The following is a 12,767-nucleotide window of genomic DNA, read 5'->3' on the forward strand; positions in this document are numbered from 1 at the left end:
AGAAAATGCAATCTTCTCTCTGTTTGTTTTGAACATACTTCCTGATTGTTTTATTTGATGATACCTAAATATTGTAGAGAGAGACAGTAAACAGTTGTTCCCTATTTGCTTTCTTCATACCACTCCTACCTGCCCTGAGGCTTTTCCTCTCCTGGCTGAAAAGCTCTGGCCCATTAGCCGTTTCTTGTACAGAAACTGTTCCTTACTTTCAATGGCCATGTCAGTCTTCTCTAAACCTTTATCCAGTTCTTCAGTGGGAGAAGAGACGAACTGTACAGAGTATTCAGTGTCCATGCTGCCTATGAATTTATTCAGTGGCATGAAGCTATCTTCTGTTTGTGCTTTTATGTCTTTTCTTCTCATTCCTATCATCTGAAATGATTTCTTGGCTGCAGCTGACCGTGAACTCCATGAATTCTTTTCTAGTTCAGACTATTGCTTTTTATATGAAGTTTAGACTGCTTTTCCTATGTACATTACTTTATATCTAGCAATATTGATTTTCATCTGCCATTTTATCACCCCATAATTCAATAAAACAAGAATCTTCTGCAACTCTTTGCAGTTGCCTTTCATTTTTATTGCCTTACATAAGGGAGTATCAGCAACAGACTTCATCTCACTGTTCTACCCTTTTGTACATTGTTTATGAATCTGTTGAACTGCAGAGGCCCTGGGTCCCTCAGGAACCTGTTTGTGTGATGTCCAACTTTGACTTCATTTTCTCAAGTTTGCTGATCAGGCTCTTCTAAAGAATAGGTCTCCCTGAGTTTGTTTAAGCTTAATAGCTAAAATTGCCAATTGCAATTAAAGTCTTCCCCATCTTTACCACAAAAAGTTTTTACCAACATATTTTTACCAAAAAAATCTGCCTCAAAATCTATCCTTGTCTTTATAGTCTGTGCACTAAATGTTTACAGGAAATTTTTTTGCTAATTATTCAAGTTTAAGAGCAGCTAGGAAAAGTATAGTGAACCAGCACACCTGTGTCAATGATCACTTGAGCATGCTGAGCTTCATAAACTGCATCACTTGGTACTCTGACCGTCTTAAGAGTATACTGCTTTTGAGGGAGAATGGAATCCCTTTTCTATAATGTAGACTCTGAGATTTAGGAGGCTTACTTATTAAGCCTTCTTATGTATATACAAAGGTTTGTAATTTTAAAATTCAGGACGGCATTACTTTGAATTCATCTGTACCTAAATAGAACAAGTAAGATGGAGCATTTTTGTCTGAAAAAATAGCATGATGTTATTAGCCATACAAGATTCACATAAGAAACAGAAATTACTTACCTTTTTTCCTATACATTGTGTGCTTTCTTTTTGTCACCTCAATTTTAAATGAAAAAGATTTTTGCACTTAATTCCTGTTATTGAAGTGTATGGCTAATGAAGCCTTTAAGTGATATTTTAAGTGTAGTCCCAAGAAATGTTAGGCTGGTCTCCATAACTCTCTTCTGATGTGATTGTAAGTTGAGTCACATGAAATACTGGCTGGACTGAATGAAATGAATCATGGATCTCCAATTCTCTCAGTCTTGTTTTTCCATCTTACTTAAGCAGAAGTTTCCTCTGCTGAGTTTCAGCTGTGCTCACTATAAGTGCAGAAAATCCTTGGCGTGTGACTGAGGAAGGGGGAAGAAAACATCTCTGTAGTGCGATTCTGTCTCCTCCACTGTGTGTCCATACTGTTCTGAAAATGTTAATTCTTCTTTTTTTTAGGAAGCAGACTTTTTTTCAGGTAAACCTGGCTATACAGACCTTGATATTCAAGTACAGGACTCTCCGGCTGTAACTTCAGGAAAAAAGTGAGTAAAGTTATAGATAAGAGGCTCCCAGCAGCGTGTATGCTGAATAGAAAGTTATCACCAAAGTCACTGATGGCCCCTGAGCCAGAAATACTTAGGAGAGTAAGGAGCTCCAATGTTTTGACCAAGGTGTGCTGAAGTCTCTGAGTTTCAGGAGAGTAAATGCTTGCAGAAGTGCTTGCCTCCCCTCCGTATCTTTCATAGAAAACTCTGCTTGGACTGTTTTGTATTAAAATTACTCTTGAGGCTGCCTCAAATAGAGCTGGGAGCTGCATTTAAACTTATAAAAAAGTTTCTACAGTGCAACTTAAAAGCGAGATGGTAGGCTTTGTCATAGATGCACCCTTGAGTCTGCTTTGTGAGCAAAAAGGGAAATGTGAAAGCCTGTTAAGTTTGGGATTAAGCTTAGAGAGCTTTTGGGTAGGAAGTGACAGTGAATGATTATCTGAGCTTGCCTTGGAATTAAACAGAAAGCCCAGCTATTGCAGTTTTGAGAGCTTCTTGTACATACCTGGTCATCTGAGTGGCCTCTACAAGGCATGTCTATGGAAGTGTAGCATTTGCATAAGTTCAGCTGAAATTTACCCTAAACCTTCACTTTTTTGCTGCTATGCCTCAGTTCAGCAGTTGGTCATATGACCTGCTCAACACAATGTCCTAGCATACTTTTGCATCAGAAAATCTGACCTTAAACTGTTTCCATTCTCCCTAGATTTTTTCTTGAATAGATTATTTTTGACCCCTTTCCTGTTTCCCTGGAAAAAGTCTACTACAGAAAACACTCTGTTAGAAGCCCTTTTTTCATCTGGGGAAAGAAATCAGTCTTAAAAACATCTTCAGATTGAGTTCATGATGGTTTTGCATTTATACCCCTACATCTGTATATCTCTTCTCAAGCCATAAGGTTTTTCTATCAAAATCAATAGTTTCAACTGCATGTGGAAGCCAGATTACATCACAGAGTATTAATATTATAATATGCTGCTAAGAGCCACGGCTTGACAAAAAAATGGTGTCTTCTGTTATCAGCTTAAATTTCTGGGTGGATTTGTGCAATTTATTTGTGCAATAACTGTAATGAGCTCATTACAGTTTTAGGGAATCAAGAGACAAGAACCACAGCAACATTTACAGCAGATGAACTGCTTTTCTTTAGGAAAGCACTCATGGTAAAAAAGCATCCCTGTCTGTCTCTTAATTAAGCCTTGCCTATTAACTCCTGTCCCTGGGGAGGGGAGAGGAAACCCTTCGGAGTCTGTGCGCAGTTATGCAGGAACAGTTACACTGCAGTCGTGCTTGGAATGCTGTGCAAAGCAAGAGATGCTTCAGTCAGCCTGACTGAAGCTAGGTATGTGCAAAGAGAATTAAAGTCATTAAAGTTAAGCAGTGTTTAGAGAAGCATCTCGTATGTCTGCCATGTATTTTAGCTTTCCAAAGCTCTATGTCCACAATGATGAAGCAGATCTTGGGCAGAGCTCCTCTCCTGACCTCCAATCTCTTCAGCCTGCAATCCCTTCTCAGGTAAGTGGGAGACTTGCTGCCTTCCATAGCTTCTAATGCTGCCAATTCATGGAGCTGCATGGGTGCACACTCACTTTAGTGCAGTCTGTTTGGGCTAACCTCCTTCATACACATGCCCTTTCTGTCCTCAGCATGTGTGTGCAGATATGGCTATCCCAGGCAGTCACTGCATCCAAGAGAGACTCTCCTGTCTTAGCTCACACATATCATCAGATGTATTGTGTGGCTCCTTCATAAGCTCACAGCTTAGCTGTAATACATGCAGCCTGTACAATATCTTCATGTTCCAATGCAGTCAATGAGTGTATCAATACTACCTCATTGACATAACAAGCTGTACGTTTCTGTAGAGCAAAACTGAACAGTTTATACGTTCAAATTTGGAGGTTAGATCATCTGTCCAGGGAAAGACTATGAGTGGATACAAAGCTCTAGTATATGAAGCAGCTGTCCAGGGTCAAGTTTTCTGCTTTCCTGGGGTTCATGTCCAGATTTTGTTCCCCCCTTCCTTGATCAAATGGCAGGTAGTGGTGCTCTCTCCCTTCCCTTCCAGGCGTATTAATCAAAGTCTTGTCATCTAAATGGTAAAAAAAAATATTTTTCAACTATACTTGTATTTTGGACAAGAGTTGTTTCTCTCTTGGTATGCCCTGTGCTATGTGACTTTTAGTCCCCTTTTCTAGTTTGACTAGAGTCTGGGGCCACGCTCTTCTCCGTGGTGCCCAGTGACAGGACAAGAGGCAATGGGCACATGCTGAAACACAGGCAGTTCCGTCTGAACATGAGGAAAAACTTCTTGACTGTGAGGGTGACAGAGGAACAGGTTGCCCAGAGAGGTTGTAGAGGCTCCTTCACTGGAGATATTCAAAACCCGCCTGGACACGATCTTGGGCAGTATGCTCTAGAGGACCCTGCTTGAGCAGGGGGGTTGGACTAGATGATCTCCAGAGGTCCCTTCCAATCTCAACCATTCTGTAATTCTGTGGGTCTTAAACTACAAAATACTCTTGGTCTTTGGTCATACCTAATGCTTATTTTTAAAAATAGGAGGAGTTAAAAAGAGATAGCAGTTAAAAAACCTGAGTGCCTCTTCTCTGGGCTAATTAAATGACTTCTCCTCTCATGGACTTCTTGCTTTCACAGCAACAAAGAAAAAGAAGAAAGAAGAAGATGCATAAAGCTCCTTCCTCAGCAACGGATAGCAGATCTAAAACACACACTAGACCTTGGCCCTCTTTCCCAGATCCCCAGTCAGGTGAGAATGCACCAGTCAGCTCCTCTGTTCTATAACTGTTCCAGTTAGCTGAAATTTGAAGGAATAAATAGAAAGAAGTTTCTAAAAAGCAGAGAGAAGAAAGACGTGAAGAACAAACTCTTGTTGGGATACCAAAGAAATAGCATGGACTTCACTTTGGAAGCATATGTGTTGTAAAGAGCTAATGGGGTGTGTGATGCCAGCTTCTCTATGCTCTTTATCAAGGATTACAGCTTTGAAAGAGGTGGGAAAGAAACAAGAGCTGCCACCAGAAACTGGAGCTAGAGTGAACAGAGTAGTACGCAAGGAAGAAGGGACAGAGCAGCCACAGGAGAACTAACTGACAGGAAGGAAATGAAGGGAGAGCAAATGAAGGGAGAGACCAGAGAGCGATAGAGCATATACAGAGAGGGCACAAGAAAAGGGAAAGGAAATGAAAAGCAAAGCAAGAGAGCATGAGGAACTTGTAAAGAGCAGAACACCTGTGAATCTAAAATCAATTGAAATGGTTATTTCTTGGAACTCTTAGTCCTAGAATAGCTGAGGAAAAGGGCTGTTCTTACTCTTGACAGTTTGACTGAGATATTACTGTAGCATCACAATTGAACAATAGTGATGCTTGTTCCTTATTTCTGGGGAGGAAGTTGTGGTAAAAACTATTGTGGGGAGATCTGGCTTTACCAAGGATCACTTTCATTTGTAAAGGAAAAATTAGTCAGAAGAGCAAGAGGAAAAACTAAATCTTCAAAAACAGTATAAGGCTACTTAAGCAACTGTATCGAAACACAGAAGGCAGGGGTTTCCTGAATCAGTAAAAAGAAGGAAGCAAAATGCTAAACCAATATGGTTCTATAGCCAGGAGTTGGGTAAAAATGAGGGAAATACAACCCTGGAAAAATTAGGAGAAATGAATATAAGATTCAGGAGGTAAAATATAAGATGAAAATTAAAATAGACCTTGAAGAACTCAAGAACAAATAGCCAAGTCCTAATCCAGAACAAGTTTGAGTATTTTTATGAAAGAAAACACTCATAATTATGGTAGCCAAAATTTTAAATAGAAAAGGCAGGAGATCTATTTGCTTCTTGACCTTTGCTTGAATTGCGAGAAGGAAACTCCATGGAGCAGGTTATGCCGTAAACTGTTATTTTCCCTAATATTGCTGTAACCTTGAGCATGCAGCAGTTCATCTGTGCAAATGGATCGATAGCCAGGTCAGCTGTGTGGACTGCCTTTCTGGTTGCTGGCAGACAGAAGCAAAGAATGTCATGAAAACCCAGCACTGACAGGAAGCTAACTTGCCTAACAAAGGAAAACGAGTGGGTACACTGTTGAATGCAGAATTCTGTACCTTTTCATATCTAATTTTGCATAAATATGTATGATTTCCTTTAACACTACTGGATCAGCCAAATCAAAATTCCTGGGCTTGTTGATGTCTGTGTGGGGCTGAGGGAAGGCTCTCCCTCTTCTGATGCTTTCTTTTCCATTTCTTTTCATCTTCAGAGTTCCTGGCCACAGCTGCTGCCACCTTATCTTCCCACAGCCGTCGCCTCTTAGTGCCACCTTTCCCTGTGAGAACTGCTTTGCCTCCCAGCAATGTCAGCCCCATCCAAGCAGCGGGACCCCCCGCTGACTATCACTCAGAGTCTGCTGAGTCCATGGATGAGATTCCTGTGGCTCAGACCCGCCTTGGGAGCACAGCCTTTCATAGACCTTCCAAGAATAGGTCAAGCAGTTCTCAACACTCTCCCTTGTCCACAGGCCATCCCAGAGGTGACAGGGAGAAGAGTCTATATTCTGGGCACAAGGTAAAAACGAAAAGCTGGCAGCAAGACAGCAGCATGGAACAAGACCTGGAACTTGTTTCTAAGATCCCCACTGTGTTTGTAAGTAAGAGCAGTGGAGAGCCTCATGTCTCTCAGCCCCAGCCTAGTGAGAGTACATCTGAGCCGCACCACAGAAAATGCACCACCAAGCTGTACATGGGCAGACAAAATCCATGCTTAAAGGACATAAGGACAAACACCACAGCAGCCTAGTAATCAGCTTTCCAAAGCCATAACCTTGTGGGAAAGAGGTTCTCATTCTACTTGTATGTTGCTGTTCAAAGATCTTGACTCCAGTGACTCATCTTATTCCCTGGCATCAGCAGAGTCCCTTTACTTGATGCTGTCCCCCTTCCAGCAGAGTCAGCTGAGAGACAGGAAAACTCTGCTGCATCATTTTGTCTGGCTGCTGCCTGCTCCTAAGCCAGGAGTGCCCCGAGCCCAATTCTACTCTCCTTGTCCGGGGGAACAGACTCCCCTGATAGGGATGTGCCCAGGGCTGTCACTGGTGAACGACTGCAGTGTAAGTACTCTGTAGAGTGCTGAGGGACTGATCCCTAAACTGTGTGCTTACCATCACGCTGCAGCGTAACATTTGTTGCTGCCTGACTAAAGGCAACAGGCATGAGCATGGCAAACCTGAGGTGGGTACCTTGACCTGTTACTAGATGGAGCTAAGAAAAGTGCTTTCCCAAGTAAAAGGCTACACCCTCCTGGCCCTCTAGAAACAAATAGTGCAGTAAAATTTGTAGAGAACATGCGGGGAAAAACAAGGCTACATCTCTGCTGTTCCACGGCACCCATAAAATCAAATTTCCCATCTGCCTACACTCAGTCAGTCTTTGGATCATGCTGGGGGGGCCTGAGCGGATGATCAGGGAGTAATGTCAGAATTTCCCTGTCCCTATGCCACTTTCCACTGTGCACCCTCAAGCCCCTTTGCCAAATCCACCAGCATGACCTCTGTAAAGCAGTGTAGTTTGTACATGACTACACCTTCCCACCAGCCTGCTGTGCCCCACAGTGCAACCTCCTTATCAGAAAATGCAGGATGAGGCAGGTCTTGTAATCTTTCCATTTCCTGGGCTACCAAATCAGCAACAAGCTCACAGTCAAGCTTAGAGTCTCTATATTGGCAAAAAAATCCTGCACGAGGCACTGGGGCACATAGCCAGCGCCTAGAATCACAGCATTCTGTCCTCATGGTGACAAGCAGCACTACAGAGCCTATACTTTCCCTGTCCTCTTGGCTTCCACAGGCAGCATGCCCTGCTCCAGATTGCTGGCTGAGCCCTGAGGCCAGGGCTGTCAGGAAACCAAGATCTGCCTAGCAACCAGCTACATCAGAGCCCAGGATACTAGCTAATTACACATCTTGATGGGCCTTGCCACCAGCCTGTATGTACCTGACACAATTTGTCATTTGGCAGCTACTTCTGTGTAGCCCGTGCCTCCCTGGCATGGCTATCACCCTGACCAGCAACGACTGGCTTTGCCAGTTGCACCATTTCTGAATAAGCCCCAGTGCTGCACACAGCTAGTGTGTGTGAACACCTAGATGCACCAGCAGAGAAGAGCCAACAGAAAAAGTTTTAATTACCCTACTAAATGTTTTCCATGATGCATGGACACAACTGACAGTCTACCGGTCTACCCCTTCCTCCATACTATCATGCCTGCAAGTAGGGAAGAACAAGACAAAGCGTGGTCCTAAATGGCTCATGCTAAGCTGTTCCACCCCTTGCCTAGGCATGGAGTAGCTCAATCTGTGAGCATCCATCAGAAAAGGTTCAGAGCAGGCCAGGACATCTGGGGAAAACTGCCCTCTGGGAACAGTCAGCATAAGACTGGCAGGCTTAACCCCCCAGCTCTGATGTGTCCGCTCCTCAGCCCTGTCATTGCCCATTATCCCACTGCTTACCCTGGCTTTTGCACTGCTCAGAATTCTGTGCAAAGTCCACTTCCCCTGGAGCTCCCAACTACTTGGCTGTATCCTTTCACAGCAGGATGGCATTTTGGCTAGCATTATTTTGGCATAGCATGGGCTTTTGCCCCAGACAGAGTTTCTTCTGGAGAGTTCACTTCAGCAGAGAGGTGCAAGGGCATCTGCCTTATGCTGAAAACCTCTGCACACTCTGGAAACCATGCCAGGAATTGGGTCGGCTCCCTTGGGAAGCCCCCCAGCACTATCACATGACCAGTACCATGAACCTGTGAATGCTCATGTAGTGGTCATTTCAGCCCTTGCCTTCAAGGGGAAGGCAAAATGCTGCAGCTGCTCCTGAAAACACATGGTTCTTGCAGAACTGAAACTGCGGTAAAGGAGTTCTCTTGCACAGGTGGTGCAATGTGCATGTGCATGTCACCAACAGCTTGTAGGTGCCATGTGTATGGCACCTAACACATTAGGTGCCATTTCCTCTCTTAGGCTCAGAATTAGCACACCAGGAAGTTGGCAGGAGGAGGTTTTGTCCCCAAGGGCAGTATTATTGGATCCCAGTCCTGCTGTCCCAGGCTCTTGGGCTCACTTGACCCTAGGGCTGTTGTACTGAAGAGATAGAGACTGAGTTTTCCAGCTAAGTGTCTCCATGGATTAGGGAATGACAAAGTCTGGAGAGCTGTCCTGAGCCTTGAGAGGAGCTTGGAAATCTGTTTCCTCTGCCTGGGAAGGGTGGAGATCAGAGGGCTAGGCTGATACATAGGTGTAGACTGCAGAATAGGTGTGGAATATGTATCTGAGAAAAGAAGCCAGTGGACGAGCCATGGTCCAGCTCCAAAGCCAATTTCCTAGTCCCAAGCTAGTCTAGGGACCACCTAGTAGGAGGCAGAAGACCAGAGACAAGCCTTCAAGCTATTGGGCTTGGAACTACAACTTTTCCATTGGGGTCTCCCTTTCAGGAGTGTGTTGAGCTCTGTTTTTTAGCGCAAAGGCAGGCAGCCTTGAAATCTGATTTGGGAGAGCAGAAGAAAGTTTGTTCTTTATGGGAGCTCAGTACTGTTAGGTCAAATCACACCAACACATGGCCAAGGATAATGAAGGAGCTTTTGGGCTGAGCATAGACCACGGGTACAGGACATTTTTAGTCTGTCACATTTTTTCTCAGGGCCCAGGGAAACCTGGCTTGGTGTCTAGGAAGGAACTATGCCATATTCCAGTTTGGAGTGGGAGACTGTTTGCTCTGTAAGGGGCCTTTGAAAGTATCTAGATGATCAAAGGCTTGGTGGCAGGTCATTGGTGTTCTTTGAGGCCTCAGCCCTAGCTTCTGTCAGAAAGGAGCTAAAGGGGATGTATCTTGAAAGACAGTAGCTTTCTCAGCTCTTTCGAGAGAAAGGATGATTAATGCTTAACACTTGTCTTCACCTCCTGACTCAACAGCCTTTAGCCCCCAAGTTCCTTCCTCTCCCCTCCTCCATAGTCAAGTGCTATCCTCTGCTTTGTTCTCCTGGACTATGCTTTGCATGGGAGCTGGTGAATTTTAATGATACTAGGTGCATAGGTATTCCAGAAGAAGACACCCAGACTTTGTATCGGACATCACTGAGATGATGGGGAAGCCAGTCGCGTATGTTGACATGCCCTAGTCTGGCATTTGAGGATGAAGAGAAACTCTGCTCTGCTTGGCATGTGCAAAAAGGGTAAAGTCTGTGGGGAAGGATCTGGCCTCATTGACTTTTGGCCAAGGATGGTCAACAAGCAGTGTGGAGGGGTGGTATCACAGAGGTTCAGCCCCTGGTCAGACTCTGCCCTCTTTTGCCCCTTCCTTTGCCATGAGATGCTGGTAGGTGGTGGTGCAAGACAAGTAGTATGGCTTGTGGAAAGCCACGTGATGTAGGCGTTGCGTGTGGCACAAACAAGGCAAGTGTTAGAATGACTTTGCTGGACCTGAAGAGTTTATGGGGTAGAAGTGATACCCAAGAATTTCCTATTGTTGAACAGTGCAGATGTGACTAAGTGCCCTCAAGGCCAACTGTGTGGCCCATAGACAGGACCCTCCAGGCCAAGCACTCCCAAGGTGGTGCTTGGGAACTATCTATCTGACAAGGCAGTATAGATACAATCCCTGATCCCAGATTTCTTTAAAGGGCTTTCTTACCTTTCTTCTCTGTTGCCTGATTTTTAACTCCTGAAGGAGCTGGAATGAGGAGCTTTGATTTTTCATTGAATTGTATGAACCATTGGTCAGCAAAAATGAAGTCTCCTGTAGCTGTTGAAGTCATCATGTTTAAATTTCTAGGAGGGGATGCCAGTAGTCACATTCAGATTGCAGCTTCCCTTGCTAACGTAGCCATTGGTACCAGCTGGCAGTGTGAGCCTTTGGAAACACTGGTGTGTGTGGGAGAAATGCTTGTGGATCAGCACACATTGCACTACTTATCTGCAGGCACCAGGACATCTTCCCACTACTGGATCCCAGTTAGACAACATGCTTCCTGTTGTTTCTCCTCTTGTCTGTGATCATCCAAGAGAACTACATGCTAATGCTGGGCTCAGGATGTTCAAAGGCCAGCAGTCCCTCCACCCAGAAAGCATTGGTAATATCTCTCCAGCAGGTGTCCCTGAGCAGATCTCATGTGTTTTCTTATCCTTTGTCCATGCAGAAGCAGTCCTAAAGTCCTGCATGGAGTTCTTTATTAGCTCTGTTCACAATAAAATTTTCTATGGCCTTTGCTAAATAGTTTCTTCCTTTTTTTTGCAGTAGTTCATTTATCTGCCCGGTTGATGGCTGCTAGGGTGTTTTGGGCAAGTGAAGCTCTTCCTACATCTCTGATGTCTCAACTGAACTTTGCATCTTAACCAGTGTGTAGGTGACAGTGGTCCCTTCTTTGTAGGGCTCTGTGGACATTGGAGAGGGCTGCCTTCCCTGAAGAGTAGGGAATCAGCCACCTTTGCCATAAGGCACGTAACTTCAGCCTGGTTTCTGCGCTGTGGCAGGATAAGAACCACAGGGAGGAGGCTATTCACTGTGCATCATGCAGCAGGAAGGTTGCTGTGTCCTTTGGGGGTGAGTGGAACTGGAATCCTGGCCTGAAGACGTCTCTAAGATATTCAGGGAAAGGTCTGAGATGTCCCAGGGTGGCAGCTTATGAGTACAGTTTGAAAGGGAGCGCATGTCCTGCACTGCTAGCAGTGACATGACTCTCTCCAGGGGCATGGGGCTCACCCTCAGGTTCAGCGTTTAGTTTCCTTCCTCCTTCCACCTTGTATTCAGCTGCCACAAGGAATCTTTCAGATTGAGAATGCACTTTAAGCCCCAGCTTCTCCTACTACGCACGCAGACACGTACCTGAGAAGGATCTCTTCCCCCAGAGTCACCGAGCCATTGCAGAGCCCTTTGTGCTGCTAGGCTGTACAGGTTCTGCAGACTTCCCCACAAAGAGAGGGAGCTCATGCATGTCATTGGAGGCCAAGGAGATGTCCAAAGGATGTGCTGGGGGCCATGACCTAGGAGTTTTGCTGGGTAGTGAGGACATCCTTCTTCTGCCTTCATCTGTGACATGAAACCTCCCTGCTAGCTTTCTCCACTACATTGAATGCTGGAGAGGACAATAAATAAAGGCTGAAAAATATTTAATGCCTTGTCTGTGGATTATGACAGTCTGGTGCTAAGCAAGGAGCTGGGCCACAGCAGGATGGGCTCCTGGGACTTCTTGTTTTGTGTACGGACTCTGATCTGCTGAGTGTCACAGGCAGCAGGCAGGATCCTGTGTGCAGAGTGCAGTTTGATTTTGGCTGGGTTTTATGTTTTGTTTTTCCACCATCACATTAAAAGAGGAATGTTGAAGATGTATATTGGGGACCTAGAATGAAAATGATGAGATTTGGGGTGGTCCTGGGCTCCTGGGAGAACTGGTCTCTGCCTCAGAACAGTTCCCAACAAGGATGAACCTTCACAAGTGCCATTCAACATCTCAGCTATGAGAGCTGCTTCATGTGGGGAGGCACGTGGCAGGTGCTACCCTTCAATATCCATGTGCCCATAGGACCCTGGCTCTGGGTGCTGTGTGTGGTATCCCACTGAGTCTTGGAAGTTTTCTATGGCAGGCAGCTGGACTCTTCCAGCATGATCACAACAGAGGCAGGCACTGCCTGGGCTCTCTCCTTTGCCATGGGCTAGCCTGGTTCCTGTCCTTCTGGGACCCTAATACTGATGCCCTGCAGGTTAAGGTGAGAAGGCATTCCTGCTTCCCCTGCAACATGTATAGCCGTCGCACTAGTAAGGAAGCTCCACAGCAGACCTGTGGCACCAACTGAAGGGAAAGAGTTGTATCACTCCAGTGCTATCAACTGAATACCACTGCAGAGGCCAGCATGTGATTGAAGCAGTCCTGACTAGCACACCAGAGCAC

General features: G+C 45.1%; 1 protein-coding gene across 6 annotated transcripts in view; it reads left to right on the forward strand.

The window, feature by feature from the left end:
• The window catches only part of ZDHHC1 (zinc finger DHHC-type containing 1), a 31,975-nt gene extending 20,002 nt beyond the window's left edge, over window positions 1-11,973 (forward strand). For all 6 annotated transcript variants that reach the window (XM_068955893.1, XM_068955894.1, XM_068955895.1 and 3 more), the window contains 4 exons: window positions 1,728-1,813; window positions 3,241-3,334; window positions 4,478-4,589; window positions 6,097-11,973. In XM_068955893.1, the coding sequence (XP_068811994.1) occupies window positions 1,728-1,813; window positions 3,241-3,334; window positions 4,478-4,589; window positions 6,097-6,632 (828 nt within the window). In that variant the 3' untranslated portion in view covers window positions 6,633-11,973. The remainder of the gene's footprint in view (window positions 1-1,727; window positions 1,814-3,240; window positions 3,335-4,477; window positions 4,590-6,096) is intronic.
• The last annotated feature ends 794 nt before the right edge of the window (window positions 11,974-12,767 follow it).

This window comes from Struthio camelus, chromosome 10 (genome assembly GCF_040807025.1).
Source record: "Struthio camelus isolate bStrCam1 chromosome 10, bStrCam1.hap1, whole genome shotgun sequence".
NCBI lineage: Eukaryota > Metazoa > Chordata > Aves > Struthioniformes > Struthionidae > Struthio > Struthio camelus.